This window comes from Dromaius novaehollandiae, chromosome 6 (assembly GCF_036370855.1).
Source record: "Dromaius novaehollandiae isolate bDroNov1 chromosome 6, bDroNov1.hap1, whole genome shotgun sequence".
Taxonomy (NCBI): domain Eukaryota; kingdom Metazoa; phylum Chordata; class Aves; order Casuariiformes; family Dromaiidae; genus Dromaius; species Dromaius novaehollandiae.
In genome coordinates, this window is record NC_088103.1 from 34,152,745 (window position 1) to 34,170,191 (window position 17,447).

A 17,447-nucleotide genomic window follows, 5' to 3' on the forward strand; every position below is an offset into this window, starting at 1 on the left:
TGCGTGGGCACTGTGCCATTCCTGGGTGGTGTAAGGGATGCAGAGAAAGCCAGGAGGGGCTCTGGGGTTTTGGGAAGCCTTTTCTGCCTTCCCAGGGCCATGGCCAAGTTGAGGCAGCTGCGGGGGACCTGCTCTCACCTCCTACCCCACGGGAGGCTCCTTGCCCTTGCTCTCCTCATCTTTAGGAGATGATTGAAGACAACACAAAGCAGGGACTGACCTGCTCAGCATGTCACCAGCGTTGACCCTCCAGCTGCCTCCATCCAAGCCTCCTCTACTGCCGCCTTCTTCACCGTCGCTCCTTCCTCCAGCCAGCTCGTGCACGCCTGAAGGCTTCTCCAGCAGAGTGCTGAGCTCAAGCAGGGCAATAAATCCTCCTTTGTGGCCCCATCTTTTTTGCTGTTTTAATCACCAAGGCTGCCAGGGGAAAGGACTGAAGCACACTGCAGATGCTTCAAGATTTATGCCTCTGCAGAACCTCGGCCCTGCAGATAAAAGGCAGCTGCAGACACTGGCTGCACCGTCACACCGGGAAGAAGCAAAGAGCAGCCATTTCTCCACGGTGTTACCTTGCCCTCGTCCCTCCACCACGAAGGGCTCCAGCCTCCGTGAAGGGCGGCAAGCCCCCACCCCATAGCCGGCTGGCTGGAGATGCTGGCCTGCGTGTGCAGCTGGGCTTCGTGGCGGCTCGGCTATGCTCATTTCATTTCCCCGTCGGGGGGATGGGGCAGCCCGTCCAGGCTGGGACGCCGGCTGAGGCAGGCCTGGGTCACCTTCTGCTGCTGCAGCGATGGAAGATGCTTTTTTCCATCGTGATCCTGGAACCAGGAGACCTTGGGCTCCTCTGGGGAGCCTTGCAGTAACCGCCTGCGCTGAAACCTGCAGTTCCTGAAAGGCAGCGAGAGTCCCTGCATGCAGAGGAAAAATCTAGCTAGTGAAACTTGTCGGGATGCTGGAATTCACGACAGAGCAAGCCACTGAATTGAGCCAAAGAAAATTCATTCAAAGAATCCCCCCCAAATACATTTTTCTTTGGCAGGACTGCAAACATCTCCATTTCCAGACCAGGGAAGAGCCCCATTGTTCAGCAAGAAGGAACCTACAGGCAATTCAGAGCAAAGCCTCCTCCAGCACCTGAGCACAGACACCTCTGCAGGGAGAAGAGCTTCCTCCTGGAGCTGCCAAATGTGTATCTGAATGACCAGATATCCACAGCAGTAGGGTTTGACACTTTAAAGTTACTGAAATAACACCAGTGATATGAGCTCATCTGGGCAAGTCTTCGCAGGCATATGGGAATAAGATCGCTTGGCAAACGTAGCAGGACGTGCAAGCAGGGCACTGCTTGGGTGGAGTTAGGGGACCAGGATAGGAGGGAAAAAAGGTGGGAAATCCCTCACGCCAGAGCAGAAGAGCCGTCAGTCGTGATCCCCAGCGTGCTGCAACAGGCTGCACTTCAGGAACGTGTTAGTAGTGAGAAGGGAAGGGGCTGTCAGTAAGGGCGCTTCAGTGCAGCCCCTATTCCATCCCAGGTGACTCCAGCTGGACAAAAAGAGCTGCAGATGCACAGTCTGCAGTCACGGGGAGGGAGCAATGCACTCCTGCAGCGGGGCAGGGCAGCCTCTGCCAAGGTCTTTATCCAAAACCTGCGATTCACCCAGCTAGAAAGGCGAGGAGCCTGTAACTCCATGATAAATGATTGTATCCTCGTTAAAGCAGCATTTACCAGAAAGCGAGGCTCTGGTGCCTAGAGCTGACAGTTCTGCTGGAGCTCGGTTGTGTTGCCGGTAACACAAAGAAGGAGCAGTGTACATGCTAAAACCAGCCTCATCCATTTAATTGGAAGGGAACTGCCCAGAAAATTCCAGAGCATGATTGCAGAGCCCGCAGACACGTGACACCTGGCATAAGGAAGCGGACTGATATCTGGCATTGCAGTCTCAGTACCGCAAATTGTCGGGTCCAGGCTTTCAGAAATCGGGGCCTGTCTCCCCTTCCTGTCCTTACTTAAGTCACAAAACTGGCTTGAGGTCCTGAAATAACAAAATTGCATGCTTTACGTTCTGCTGGCTGCCTGCAAGAGGGGGACATTGTGGAAGACGCAGGAGACACGAGCTCCTGGCTCTCCTAGGCCCAGGGCAGCCTTCGCGGTCATTTTCTGGGGTGGCAGATGTGCACAGACCTGAGCACGGCCTGCAAGAACAAGCTGTTTGGAGATGCCACTTGTAAAAGTTGAGGTCAGACTCTAAAAATACAGTTTGCACTGAGGCTTAGAACATCATCAAATTTAAGCAGATTTTCAATAGAAACATTTACAAAACAAAAACACGTCATTAGCAAATCCCTAGTCTAGCAAAGAGGCCCTGGAGCTGCATGACTAAAAACATCCAGCAGTGTTTGAAGCAGGCCAAAATGTTTTGGCAAGCTGAAATAGTCTTAGGCTGGATCCTTAAGGAACCGAGGATTACGTGAGCACACTGTGACTGAACGCCCTCCCTTCCCCAGGCATTTTTTCTGCTCAGCAGCTTAACTTCAGCCACATTCGACAGAGGACTAAAGGTCTCAAAGATACCAGACTCCTCCAAGTTTCATGCAAGCTGCCGCACAGGCAAAACATGCTCATTGATAACAAATCTGAATCCTCTTATTAGTCACCAGGAAACCCACCCAAAAGGCAGAAATTATGAACACCTCAACACTGATGTGAGCTTTCTCACAAACTCATTTGCAGACAAAAGGCAAAACTATGAAAGCAAAGAAAGCCAGAATGAAAGAGGCTTTACTATTTTTTACTGTTCACTGGACTATTTGTTTCTTAAAAACAGCTGATTCCCTTGGACTGAAATTCTCCGCAGGCAAACAAATCAATCACGTGCAGCTGCAACAACCTGCAACAGCAACCTGCAAGTTCAGCCCTGTTGTTTATCACTCAGCAGAATTTTAAACACGTTAAAGTACAGTCTTCAAAAGAAAAACATTTGGTTGCTTTGGTAATAGGTATTGTTACTGCTCCCATCTGTTATGCCTTCGTTCAGCTATGAAAAAGATCTTAGTGTTTTTCTGCTGATTGCCTGCCCTTACATACCCAGCAGCAGTTTGGAGCGTTTCATTCACAGCACTCAGCACACTTTACACACGTTAGTGTTGCAGTGGATGGACAAAACTGAGAGGCGAGGAACTCAGTTCAAGGTCACAGCACAAGTCAATGACAGTGCTGAAAAGGGAATGCAGGTGTCCTTGCATTCAGCTTACCCACTCGCACGGACTTCCTTACATAGCGAAAACCACCCCAGCCTTGTTCTCTATGCTGTGGCATTTAAACAACCTGTTATTTTATTGCCATTCGTAGGTAAAATATTTCCTCATGTCCCACGAGAAAAAAAAAAGGAGATTGCAGGTTCTTGCGAATGGCATTAGGCTTCTCACCCCAGGCAGTTCTTACCGTTCAGTCCCCGGTATATGCAAGAATGTGGTATTGTTTCTGGAAGGACATACTGGGCCGCCACTTGAAATAGCATCTTATCTCAGCACAGCCTACATAAAAGCATGCCGCCAGCAGCGTGCTCTGAGCATGCTGCGGTATCTTGGAAGGACTGTTTGCCTCCCGGCACCAGGTGGAAAGGGTTCTCCAGGAACACGCCGTTTTCTTCGTAATCTCTGCCAAATCCCCACCTACTTTTCTACTGTTAATGTTTCCCTCAGAGGAAAACAGGCATTTTAAGATTTCATTTCCAAATAACTCGTTTAATCAAGCAATGAGGAAAAAAAAAGCTTTTTTCCACTTCTCAAAATAATTTGTGTCAAAGCAGCAGTATTCTACAAAATAAATATCATGATAAACTAAATCAAAACCCAGTAAAGATGATGATATTGTTCTATCCAGCTTCAGCAATCATTTTGCAGCTGCAAGGCAGCCGATCAATATTGCGTTTCACCTCAGAATGGATTACCATTCATCTCTGAAAATCAATAAAACTTGACCTGTTCAGTGATTAAACTTGTAACCATAGCAACTTGCTGAACCCTCAGCAAATCAAAGTATCTGTTAGCTCATTCAGCAAAGGTCTCTCAAAGATGACACGGGGAAAACTGGTCTTTTTGCTATTTACTCCACACTGGAGAAAGGTAAAAACAGAAATGCCAGGGATGTAATTTTAATTTGCTAGCAATTGTTAACATACATCAGCATAAATCATTACACAGAAAAGCATGATGATGTAACACCAGTATTAGAAAGCCTGATTAATTTTTTAATAAAATTCATTGACTGTTTCATATCTATGGAAATAAATGTTAAAGGTTCTCCTGGCTCAGGTGTGGCAGAGCCTGGTGGAGGTGCAGATCAAGGCTGGGTGCAACAGTGGTGTCCAGAGAATCGGTGAAATACAAACATTGCCATGAGAACACCTTCTCCATTTAAAGAGAGCTCAGCTGCATATTTTACTCATCTCTGAACTTTCTTTTCTTATTATACTAAATCTGTATTAAACCAAGTAAAACAGTCAGGACACCACCAGCATGACTCAAGGCTCATAACTCTTTTGTAGCTTGATTCTGTATTTATAAAAACTCGTGACATTAAGGCTCACAGTCTCCTCTTGCTAGGAATTAGTGGGTCTGCAAAGCAACTCAGAATATGCTACAGCACAAAATGATATTTAATTAGGATCTGTCTTAGCCATATAATTGCTAAGCAGGTAAGCAGAAAATAAAACCAGAATTATTTCATCCAGTGAGGAAACAATATAGTGTATGTGAAATAGCGATCGAGTTCAAGCATGCCTTCCTCTCACGTCCAGAGCACGAAGCTGGCTTATCTCCCACGAGGGCAGACATGCCATCCCATAGGGGAGCTGTGACAACAGGCCGTCTATCATCAGGACCAAAAGGGACTGGAAGAAAACCAAGGTTAAAAGGAGACCAACAAAACTAAAGCAGCAGCAGGAGAGCTGAAAGACGACTGGCACATTTTAAAGCAAGCAGACTCGTTATCTTTAAGCAGGAAACTGCAGGGCCCACAGGCTGCAGCCTGGCAATAGTCAGAGGTGGCCCCCGCTGCCCGGGGATGTGCCAGCAGAGCCCCGCGAGGGGCTGTAGGAGCCAGATCGCAAGTAAGCATCAGTGCAGTGACAGTATGCTCCAGATGGAAGAAAGTAACATGTTTAGGCAGGAAAATTAAGCTAAGAACATGCTTTTTGGAAGCAATTGGGGAGGGGAGTGGGGAAGGAAAGAACTAGGTAAATGGGAAATCAAAGAGGCCACCAGGCATTCGTACCAAAACATCACTAGCAACAAAAATACATCAAAGCATCACTCCTCTTCATTAAGCCATAGAAAGAATGAAAAAGGAAGTCGTGACCTTCTGTATTTTAGCTGCCATGCGGTTTACCCTACAGACAAACCCTTTAAAGATACTGCAGAAATCAGTGATGCATCCTCTGATGCAGTGACTGCTCCAGACAGAGTAGCTAGACTGTGATCAGTGACTTTTTTTTTTTTTTTTTTTTTAATAAACAGAGACTGACTTTCACGTCAGAGCCAGTGGCAGCATAGTAATCTTGAGGCTACACAGAAAATGGCTGTAGAGACACAAATGGTCTATTATAAAGACTGACATCCTGGAAGGATGTTAACTTGAATTAACTGTCAGTTTTTATATGGCCATTAATCTTAGCAAATAATCTCTTCTGTAGGCATGAAGTTCAAGACAGGATTAGAGGAGAATTTGCAATGTAAAACATGACCATAGTGCTAATATATATATATTATTTTATATATATATATATTTTTAAGTGTACTGCTACAAAATTAAAAAATAACAAAAGTAATAATGAAACAGGGGATGGAAGTATTATCAAGCTAGATGATGTGTATAAAGCTAGGAAGATTGGAGCTGCAGAGAGAGACATGGTTCACAAGGGACTTAACTTCCATGAACATGGATGAAAAGGATCTAGAAGCAGCAAAAAGATATACACATTGAGAAAAAGGGGTCTTATAACTACATAGCATTCTTTGTCTTGTATCTGTGTTGACAAATAGTCTTGACACATGCCATTTCTCATTGAAATTCTCATTAACATGATAGTCCCAGAGCCTCCATGTAATTCCAATTAATGTTACTGCAATAAGCTCCAGTAGAGATTCTGGTATTAAACTATCCTCCACCTCCCAACTTTCTCATTTCTTCATTGGAATTTATATTTCCAATAACCTCAGAGCACAACCAGCAGTTTCAACCTGAACTGCTACAATTTTGATGCTGACATACAGAAAGTGGTATGGAAATAAATGAGAGATAACTGAATTTGAAATCAGCTAAAATAAACTTTATTTTACTGTTACAATATATATTCTCTTATCAACACAACTCACAAAGTGTTTACAAAATAATCTCATTTTCTGCTGCATTTTAAACACTACTTTTATACAAACTTTGAAAGTAAAATAGTATATTGTGGTTACAAATGTTTTTGTTTTGTTTTCTTTTTTAGAAGCATCACAAAAATTACTTCAAATAAACACCTCTTTTTTCTTATGGTGTCATCTTTGCAGGCAAAACCAAATATTTATTGCAAAGACCTGAGGAAGGATTCACTAAAACTTTCTTTTGACAGAGGATTCTGGTCTCCCCCTAGACTGACTGCATAGCAGCGAATATGACAGTGAGCAAGTGCATGCGAGTTAAATTAGGTGCTCTGAAATGCCTTACGGAGGAACCTTCCCCTTCGCCAACTACAGAGGGAGCCTCGTCTCCCATGCCTTAAGGCAGCTTTCATGAATCCCCACATTTATGACCTGGTGTGCATGAAGACCACAACATACAAAGCTCTGGTTCTTAATCCTGTGCAAGAAACTATGAGAGTCTTGGACAGAGCAGAATTTTGAAATATTACAGCTGTCATAAAATTTAGTATTTTAATATGTTAAAACTAAAGTTACCTAATATCTTCTTGTGAATCTGAGAGTAATAGGTGCACATTATGTTGCTCAACATCCTCAACCATGGTCTCTACTACAATGCACTAATACACTTTAGAAAGACTGCAAGAGCTACCATTTTCACTGCTGCTAGAAAGACGTGCTGAAATGAAAGAGGATCTGTTCTCTTGCCTGTCAAATCAGTTGATGGATTTTACATGACAGCAGAATCAGGCTGATAGCGATTTTACGTAGAGCAAGCAGGTACAAAGAAGCACTACTTTTTTCTTTTTTTTTTTTTTTTTTAAAAAAACATGCATAGTTTAACCAGCTGGCTCATCTCCATTAAGACTACAGATGCATGATCCACCATTTGGTATAAGTCAAACTACCACCAAATATATTTCCAGTGCAAACACAATTGTCTTTCTTGAAGAAAAACAATTAAATTTAATGCTACTTCTGAAAAAACAATGCTTGTGATTCGTCATTTTCTACCTATTTTGGTCTGAATTTGGAAAATTCCCCTCTTTTCCCCAAATCACTTCTGAAGACAGACAATCACAGAACACTCTTTTTAGGGAAATGACTGTCTCTTCCCCAGAATACACTATACTGCTGACTGAGGATCATCCCTGAGAGCACCGTTCCAGCTAGACACTTCAAAAGTATGCAATATCTCATAGCTTAGAGGAAAAAGGCAATTAACGCTGTGAGATCTTGGGGCTTTACAGAGTATTAAAAAAAAAAATACAGCAAGTCTGAGCATTTAAGTTCCCTGAGCTGAGTGAAATTTGGAGACAGTCATTTGTAACACTAAGCGTAGCAACATCTATAGCTGTACTTACAGAAGCTGTAATTTTTACAGTGGTAAAGTCAGGTGTTAAATTGCAAGTATACAGCAGTTGGCGGTGGTTTGTTTTACTTGCTTCCTGTTACCGGAAATAAGATGGCCTTCTTTGGTGAGAGACAGCACTGATGAAGCTTGATGACTTTGGATTGTTTCACCATCTGATATTCTAGCAATCTTTAAGTTACTGGTAGCGGAGCTACCACAAGGCCATAGTGCAGTACAAGTAAACCATCCTAGAGAGAAGAGAGAGAAATCGTATCACCATACCACTTTGTCATACCAGACAATGAAGGAAATACCTGATAGGGAAGATGATCATTCTGTGGCAGAACCTCAGCTTCAACCTCATTCAGCATTTTATACTGTTCCTCTTCCATATGGCAAATATAAATTTTGAAATATCAAGGCAAAGAAATACATTCCCCTCTCCTCTTTGAGATAGAGAAGGTTTTTTTCAAAAAAAAAAAAAAAAAAAGTAAAAATTGGTACTTTGCTTTTATTTTAAAGACATAAGGGAGTTGTCTTCTATATGTATAATAGGCTCCATTTACAACTCATGCTGCTTTTTGCAAGATACTGAAAGGCAGAAAAAAAAATTCTGACTGAATAGTTTTAGAAGGAGCTATCAAAAATCTGGTCTTTAACTCTAGTCACTAAAAGTAAAGAAGACACAGAAATGTAGTGCAGGAAAAGGAGGAGGAAAGACATTGTTGCCTGGGCACAGAATTTGGATCCCAACTACTAATCTTCATTTCACTGTGTTCACTGATGGCTCTACCAAATCACTTTTGCTTCTTACAACTGGGGTAACAAAGATAGAAAGGCAACATAAAAGATCATGTAAAAAGCAAAACTGTTTAAAATATGCAATCATTACATAATTACATGCCTACAAGTTAACCAGAGTCCTGGATACCTCAGTAATATATAATTAACATAATTCTCTTACAGTAGTGTTGCTGATTATTTCCTTACATAGAACAAGTTAGAGAAACTCATGCCAGCAGCTTACCATTTCTTCCTAATTCTGGATGCATAACCAAACTTCTTTTTTAATCCTTGTTATATTAACGAAATCAATCGACGCATAGCAAATGATACTCCCTGCTTTCATGGCATACCCCTGACTATGTGCCTTATATCATTTCATTCCAGCAGTATAAGTTCAGAGGCTGCTGATTCAAGATTTGTGCCTGTAATGATTGAGAAGGAGGAAAAGTGCAATGTTTCCTCCAACTGCTTCACACCCTCTTTTCCTGCCATTGCCTTTGTTTCTGCTCTGAAAGCAAGTTCAGGAATTTAGTTATATTGATCCTGGGTAGGAACCACTTCCTCCATTCCCCAGTAATGATAAAACACATTTCACTGTCTTTTACATAAACCTGAAGGACTGTTGCATACTTGAGTAGGAAATCACAGGCATACTTCTTTCATGAGTTTACCCTCCCTTTTTCTACTGAGGATTCTGGGATGCTTTTTGCTTTCCTGAGACAGAATGTTCTCCCTGCCCACTTCTTTTCTTAAAATAATGTCACTATACTGAAAAGCCCAGAATAGTACTACACATTTATTAAGCAATGAATACAAGCAAGACAAAAAAAATTTTTTTTTTTTTTTTTTTTTTTAAAAGTCATAGCCTCTCTTCTTGTGAGACTGCTCCACTTAAGTTAATAGAAAACCTTCATCTGCAAGACTGGATGTTTCCTGTATCATTATAATCTGTTTTACTTGTATCATTTGATTCACATACAGCTGGTAAAAGGTCTAGCACTCAGCCTGCTTCCACCTCTGAAATCTGCTCCCTCTGCTGATCCATGGGGTATCTGACTTGTTGCCTTAGACCTGTTTATACGGACGGGCTTTAATAACAGTTAGAATTTCTGCCGTATTTCGGTTTTGATATTTTGATCTATTTGCATATAGGAGCTAAGATAACATATGTTGCAGATAAGCTACACTGGTCTGTGTGATGGAATACAGCAGCACATTAGAAAAAAAATCTTTAATTTGCCAGCGCTGTAGTATAATAAAGCCATGGTAGAAAGTTCTACATTAGTCTCAATGTATTTTGAAAGAATGCCTTTTTTTTTTTTTTAAACAATAGTTTGTTCTCTATGTAAAAAATGTTACTTCATTGTTGCATCAACTACTTACAGAAATCTCTGAATGATTTTGCATTGGAGGAAACCTAAAATTAAGGAATTGATCTCAAAAAGAATCAAGAGAACAGAAGTTGCTTTTTCATGCTTCCATTACATGCTCTATTTCTTCCCTTGGCAATTCTTTTCAGACAGTGCCTATCAACATCTTCATTATCTGTCTGAAAGATGACCTCTTACTAGAAAAACAGCTTTGTCTTGCCTGCAGTGCCACAACGCTCTTTCAGCAAGAGAAAAAAAAAAAAAAAAAAAAACAAAACCCTAACTGCTGCTGGATATAACTACTAAACCCTCCCTTCTAGCATCCAGTTTCTTAGGTCTCTTTGGCAGCTTAGTGGTGTCTCTGGGAAACAAAGCTGCTGTTTTGGAAAGAAAAATGTTGCAGCATGTTATCCAAGAAGAAAAACAAAGTGGAACAGCTACGGGAGTTCTCAAATGTGATGAACAGATTCATAACAAAGGAGATCAGATTTCCAACAGCAATAACTTTGATCAATTTAGCCAGTCATTTAGTTGAGTTTTGAGTCTAACTTCTGGCTATTGATATTGTCATTTACTTAAAGAAGAGATCAATAGTCTAAGTTGGGAAAAGAGAGCGCCAAAGAAGGAGCCAACAAAAACAATAATCATAATAAATAAAATTTAAATTTAAGCCCAAAGAATGGCCATACCAGGGCAGACCAAAAGGATACCTAGCCCAATGGTGAAAGCCTACATAAAAATATATGGAAAGGGCAAATATGTAGTGCTGCCTCCCCAGAAAACTGTTCCAGCTTCCAAAGCCTTAGGTTTCTGAAACATCTCGAGTAAGAGGCTGCTGCTTTGCATTCAGTGTCTTCTGGTGACTTTTCTTCCACAAACTTGTTTAATCACTTTTCAATCCACAAACTTTTGGCATCTACAAATCAAATCCAAATGCTTTCCTAATTGATGTCAGTCACATGTTCAAGACTGATGATCAGAACAAGGGATTAAAGTGCACTGAGAAAAATGGGTCAAAGTATTTGTTTATAGAAACCTTGAAAAACAACCAGAAGGTCACGTTGAAAAATGGGCAGCACATCACTATGTTCACAGAAGGAGACTAAGTACAGGCCGCAATATATATATTTATATGTATGTGTGTGTATATATATATATGTATATATTTTCTCTAACTCTACAGCTACGGGTGATACAGCCACTTCAGAGTAACAGTAAACGTGCCCCACGAGTCTCATGCAACCATTTCACTTTCCCTTAAAGGATGCTTACAATGACAAACGAGGGCTTAGTGCAGGGCAGGTGCCAACCAATCTTAACTTCAATGGACAAGAATGCAAAAAGTTATTTTATTGCTGTTTTATTAGTGCCAGCTCACTAACTTTTCTTTCTCTTCTCATCCTGTTAATTACTGGGAACCCATCGCTACTCCTAAAAGGATACTACGAAGAGGCAGGAGCCTTTATTTACCCATTTACTCAGTGCCTAATACAAAGCAGGCTGACTATATTGCAATGTGAAGATAGGATCCTGCTCATCCTCACTTCTCACTAAGTAGAACAGATACTTCTAACATTCTTACCAACCTCTTGGCATGTAATATCCTGTTTTACCTTCACAGAGGTGTACTTGCTCCTTGTACTTGTTGGCTATTTCCGTTGAGAGACTAAAACATATTCAAGCTTCCTTTTTTGGAGAACTGTGGTCAATAATAGAGTTTTTCCTCTATGGCAGAGTTTCTTAAAGGAAAATATATTTGCAAGAAAAAAAATGCTACAAGATACCCTTTGATGAATGAGTTTTCAAATCGAATATTTTTCAATAGTACACTTAAAGAAATGATCTATCTACACAGGAAATATCACTTTTAAACCAAAAGCCAAACCCACTGCAATTACTTCTGTACTAAGAGAAGCTGTGAGTTAATCCAGTATTGGCACTGCTTACTCTATAATATTTAAAAAGTGAATAATTACACATTTGTATTCATGTTCAGCTGCCTTCTCTGGATACTATTCTAAGGGGAAATCCAAACAGAATGATCTCTTACTGTTTATTACAGATCTCAAATCAGGATAACTCAGATGTGCCCAAAAGAAAAGCAAAATGAAATATGATCTTTTCATACAGCAAAACCCTCAAGTGTTCTTTGCTAGACATTTGTGAACCTGACCTAACAAACTGTAAAGGATCCCACCTGCTACACCCAACTATAAACTTCAGAGTGCAGCAGGCAAACAGAAACATCATAGTGTATGTGTCCTTTGATGTGGCAAGAGCAGCAGCAACAAAAAGCACCTCGCTCCCCAAATTCAATAACCTCACAGAGCAGAGTATAACACTTCCATAACAGATGTGTGCTAGATGGTCAGAGTAATTACATTAGATCATAGATCTTCCTGTCTAGCTCAGGAGATGCTAAAAAACAAAACAAAACAACACAACAACAACAACAACAACAACAACAACAAAAACCCAAACACACACAGTGGCACTGGTTTACAAAAAGATGAGAGTTACAAAGAGAGCAGTAAAATCTGCAAGACCTCTGCCAAGGGCCAGGGACAAGGAAACTACCCCTTTTAGCCTTTCCCACGTCTGCACTCATTATATTTGTCAGTGATGCAGAGCTCTCTGTGAGAAGGCCAACTTCAGACAGGTGAAAATAACTAGCAGCCTGGATCATACTGCATTTGTTCAGCAGAGGGGAGGATTGTAATGCAGGAAAGAAATGATATTCCCAGACAGTTAATAAGAGGCTTCCTTCCTCAGCTACTTGATCAAATTCATATTTACACAGATCTAAACGCTTGGTAGCAAAATTATTGAGCCTTTAAGAAAATTTCTATCACAGTCTTTGATCTTTCCTTGCAGTAAATTCCACAAGTTACACACATTGTTTTAAAAATTAAGCAAAGTCACTTCATTTTATATTAATTAATTATATCTGATATATATATTATCTGATTAAAACAGCCAAAACATGTTCTTACATAGCTGGTAAATTTATTTTCCCATCAGATCACACTTGATCTTCCAATACTGTTGGAAAGGCAGCAGTTACTCCAAACAGCTAAAAACCTGCTAGCTTGCACCTGTAGGAGGCTTTAACTTACTGAAGATCTGAGGTCTAACTACACATTGTTACTAAGTAGAAAAGGCCAAAATCTTCACGAAACACCACCCCGAAAATTTAGAAGAATCATTTAGAAGGATGGAAAGCCCCTAAAGAATTAAAACGATAATGGCCTAGAAAAATCAAGTCATTAACAAATTATATCTTATGTTGCACTGCTAGGATTAGCAAATTTAAAGAAATCCTTCCAGTGAAAGTGTTGCAAAGAACGCATGTTAAAAGTAAAGCCTTTGACAAACAAACTTATTTGCAGTTTTGAAATCAGTTTTCTCAGACAGCAGAAAGATTAACTGCTGACATGAATGAACTTGCAAGTGAAAACTGTGATTCAGAAGTGCAGTTATTTTCCTTCTCTTAGATGACATCAATGATAGTACTCACGTAAATCAAAAACAGTGTTTATTTCTTTAAATGCCTTTGTATCGCATGAATAGCTACTGAAACTATTGTCTTAGCACAAAATGTCTACAATAAACCTCAAAGCAGTAAATGATAATGATAGCTTTGAGAAGTGATTCTGCATCCTAATGAATGCTATTAGGGGCATTCCAAGCACCAACACTGGTTTGTTGAGGCTGGAAGGATACAATGGCACAAGATGTCCTAGGAGCTTACTACAAAATCCATCAAATGTCCCTGTGTAGCTGTTGTATCACTGGGCCAGGACAACCATTCCCCTTGTTGAATTTCAGGTCTGGGGAATGGAGAGGAGGACAATCAACTCTTATCATTTGTGGACTTGGTCTTCCACGTCTAAAAACAGTTTGCAAGATATTTGCATTAGAAATGCATCCTTTTATTTCTGAAAAATAATGTAAAGTGAGAACATAACACATGAAGACGTGTCACAATTATTTCAACATCACTAAAGAAGGAACTACTATTTATTTGTAGCATACCTACTGTAACTCTCTGGCATCCTAACAGCAACAAAACAAAGAACAATTAAGGCTGAATCTCATCTTCCAAATTTACTGGCAAAAGTGACTACGAAAACACAGGACTTCAGAAAAGCAAAGACCTTTCTCTGTTTGCCCAGTATAGCAGGCGTGCTAGAATTCATCACTAACGTGCTGATTTTGTAGTAACAAAATTTGATACATCCCTGGAGAATGTATCCCAAGATGACTGCTCTCTTCCTGGAGCTGCTGACTGGTACTTAGTCACTAAACATCAGTCACACAAAACCATTTCTGAGAAGAATTTAAGCCAATGCAGTTTTCCTTAAAGCCCTTTCCGAAGAACATTTTTCACACATGAAAAGCTTTTGTGTGAGGAGGAAGTTTAAAAGCACTTAAATTTGGCCATGAATCATCCCCCTGATGTTTACTGAAGTTTTCAGTAGAGGGTATTTCATCACTGTGTTCATTGCTGCCTTTATTTATAATCAATTCATTAAGTCAGAAGTGAGTTTATGTTGCCAGTGGCTTCCTCCTCCCATTTTCTGCTCCCTCCCCCTGTAGACTGCATTTTCAGTTTTTCTTCATACTATTCTGTAAGCAGCCAAGACAGCAAGCTTGACATTCACTTCAGTTTCTGCGATGAAAGATAATAAAGTTCACAAGCCTCAAAGATTTTTAAGGTCTGTCAGCACTGCAGCATCAGCCATGTACAAATCCTGTTTCTGTCCCAACCATGGGATCCCTCCTGGTTCCTCAGGTCAGATATAGGATGTATACTGTCCAGGACACCTTGAAACAGGCACTCGCTTTTTGCCCCTGACCAAGAATCTCTCTTGTAGCATTAAAGCTTTTAATGGGAAGTTTAAATATACAGTATTTTGCCTGTGTGTGTGCAAGCAACTCAAGTGAAATGAGTTTGCAACTACTTTAGCCTTTATGCCAAGTCTTTACGTTGCTCTTCAAATATGATACAGTAAGAATACACTTTTCTAATAAGATTTAGGTCAGTATTACATTAGCCATTATTTCAGACTTCCAGATTTTGATTAATACAAAGGTTACCATACATCATGGTTTACATCTGTCTCCTACTCTGCACTGGACAGATTACTATGTTGTTGCTGCTGCACTCCTAGAACAGTGTGACCTCCCCACTATAAAAATGCTTGCAAAAATTCCCAAGGACTTAAATAATGTTTTCTTATTTGCAGAGTCAGCAGCAGTCATTAAGTTATCAACAAGAGATAGTTGGCTATACAGTCAGGCTGCTCGCAGGAGCTGTATAAAGCACATCAAGCATACTGATTGAGTTCATTATTCTGCATCTTTGGTTTATGCTTTTACGAGCAAGTTTGATTTTCTGACCCAGTCGCAAGGCTAGTCTTATTTGGGATGTTTCAGTCCTTTGATTTCCTGCAGTGATACTATCACCAGGGAGGATGACAAGAAATGTTAATGGAAAGAAAGGCTGGTATAATTTATTTCTGGCATGAGAGCAACTTGTTTCAGAATAGAAAAAGCTCATATCCAGAATATCATCAAACTGTCAAGAACACTCTTAGCACGTGGTATACATCTCAACTCCAATTATAATATAAGGAACATTCTGTGCAAAGCTGGAAAGATTTTGTACGTGACTTCAGACAAGTTGGTGCTACCCGACAACTTAACAAAGAAGTGTTCTATTTTAAAATACAAAACCGAGAACAAAGCCCCAGCTACTGCACCTACCTGTATCGCACTCTCTCCTATGGCTCGACGAATTTCCCTCAGTGTCTGGTAGTGTTCTAACAAATGGTCACCACAAATGATGTCTACCTGTGAAAGAACACAAGTATCGTCAAAAAGTTCAACCTATCCTTGGACGAGCAAAACAGTTTCTAAGCACTTTACATTTGGTATTTCATAAAGCAGATCCAGTGCTGGTCAGACAAGCACTATTCTAGCATCTTGGACACTAAAATCTTTATCTTTGTTCTCCAAATGTATTTAGCAGGCCCAGCACTAATGCCCTCCTCTGCCTACACCTTCCCAAGTTAAACTGAGGCTCACTTCTGGAACAGAGAGGACAGTTTGTTTCACTCACAGTTTGGTCTTTTTGCTGGAAAAAAAGCTGTTTAGCAATAGCTGTGATGGATTCAATGGTAACTTAGATCACACGCATTAAAATTGTCTCACAAACATCCAGTGTTGTTTGTCAGCTCCGAAAAACAGTAAACAGAAAAACAGTCTGTGCTACTAGCAGGAGATTAAACAGTGCTACTGTCATCCTTATCCTGAATGAGAAAACAAATATGTCTGCTTACTAAGACTGGTTGGGGAGAAGCGGTTGAACAGAAAAGAACAGCTCACTGCATGCCACTGTTAGCAAGTGCCTCACACAGCCCTTCTTCAAAATGCAATCAGTACTTCCGTGATACAAGTGAAGGGCATACTCAGCAATTCTAAGTAATGTCCTCCACTGCGGCAAAACTATGTCAAGGATGCCTGCAATTCTGGAGGAGGCACTTACATTAAGCAACTGTCCACAGAAACAGTTATTTGGGGAAACGATAGCTAATTCAGAACCAGAAGTTCTGAAATCCTTGCCTTGATTATTGTGGACTATATATTTCTTTAGAAAATTACCACGAATTTACTAAGTATCACCAAGAAACTGTGCATAGTGTAAATCCAGTCTCTAACACCCCAAATTAGAGCAGCAAACACAGCACAGTTACATTCTTCCATAACTGCAGCTTGGCTATATTTTTCTTATAAGCAATTCCTAAGTAGGGAAATGAGAGGGCTCCCATCTGTGAATTAACTACAATGACCAAACTTGAAATTAAAGTTAAGAGCATTGACAATGAGCTGTCCTACAACTTTCTGCAAGAAACAAGTCTGAGCTTTGCCACTGCAGTAGCCAGGAAGCATACTGCAATATCATTACACGTTCTCTTATATGGTTATATAGCCACACTGCACTACAGGATACACTGTCTTCTCTGTTTCAGCTACTCAGTTTGTCTGAATTTCTGCTCTTCTGCATACTCACCCACTATTCTTCTCCTGTTCTTCATGAAAAGATTCAGAATTATGCCTCATGCTGGTTGACTACATGTTGTTCTGAGAAGGAATTCTACTCTTTAGAGGCTCAAAATGGTTAAGTTATTTCACTTCATTTGTGGTATGAGAAGTACGTGGAATACTCCATCCCCTTTAGATTTAATTTTAAATTACGGTTCTAAAACGGGCAGAAGATATAAACTGCTTAGTGTTACTTCTGCTTTTAGCTTTATGAAGAAGCCAGCACGTAAAAATTCATTTGGACATAACATTAAGTATTGATGAATTATTGATCCTAAAAATGATTTTTTTTTTGTAACACCAGTATTTGAGATATTTAAAATACAGCACCTGAAGGAAACAGGTATTTTTTCTTTTTGAAAGCTGGCTACAGTTATTTCTCCTCTAGTTCCCTTGCACTCTAGCCTGTATAATTATTACCCTAG

General features: G+C 40.4%; 1 protein-coding gene across 3 annotated transcripts in view; it reads right to left on the minus strand.

Annotated features, from left to right (window-relative positions):
* Positions 1–614: 614 nt before the first annotated feature.
* PCGF6 (polycomb group ring finger 6) overlaps positions 615–17,447 on the minus strand; it is a 35,424-nt gene continuing 18,591 nt past the window's right edge. Inside the window, exons 9-10 of one of the 3 annotated variants that reach the window (XM_026110343.2) lie at positions 15,685–15,771; positions 615–908 (exon numbers count right to left, since the gene is read on the minus strand). In XM_026110343.2, the coding sequence (XP_025966128.2) occupies positions 699–908; positions 15,685–15,771 (297 nt within the window). In that variant the 3' untranslated portion in view covers positions 615–698. Of the gene's footprint in view, positions 909–6,307; positions 8,008–15,684; positions 15,772–17,447 lie in introns of those variants that run through there. The other 2 variants (XM_026110344.2, XM_026110345.2) reach the window with 2 other exon arrangements.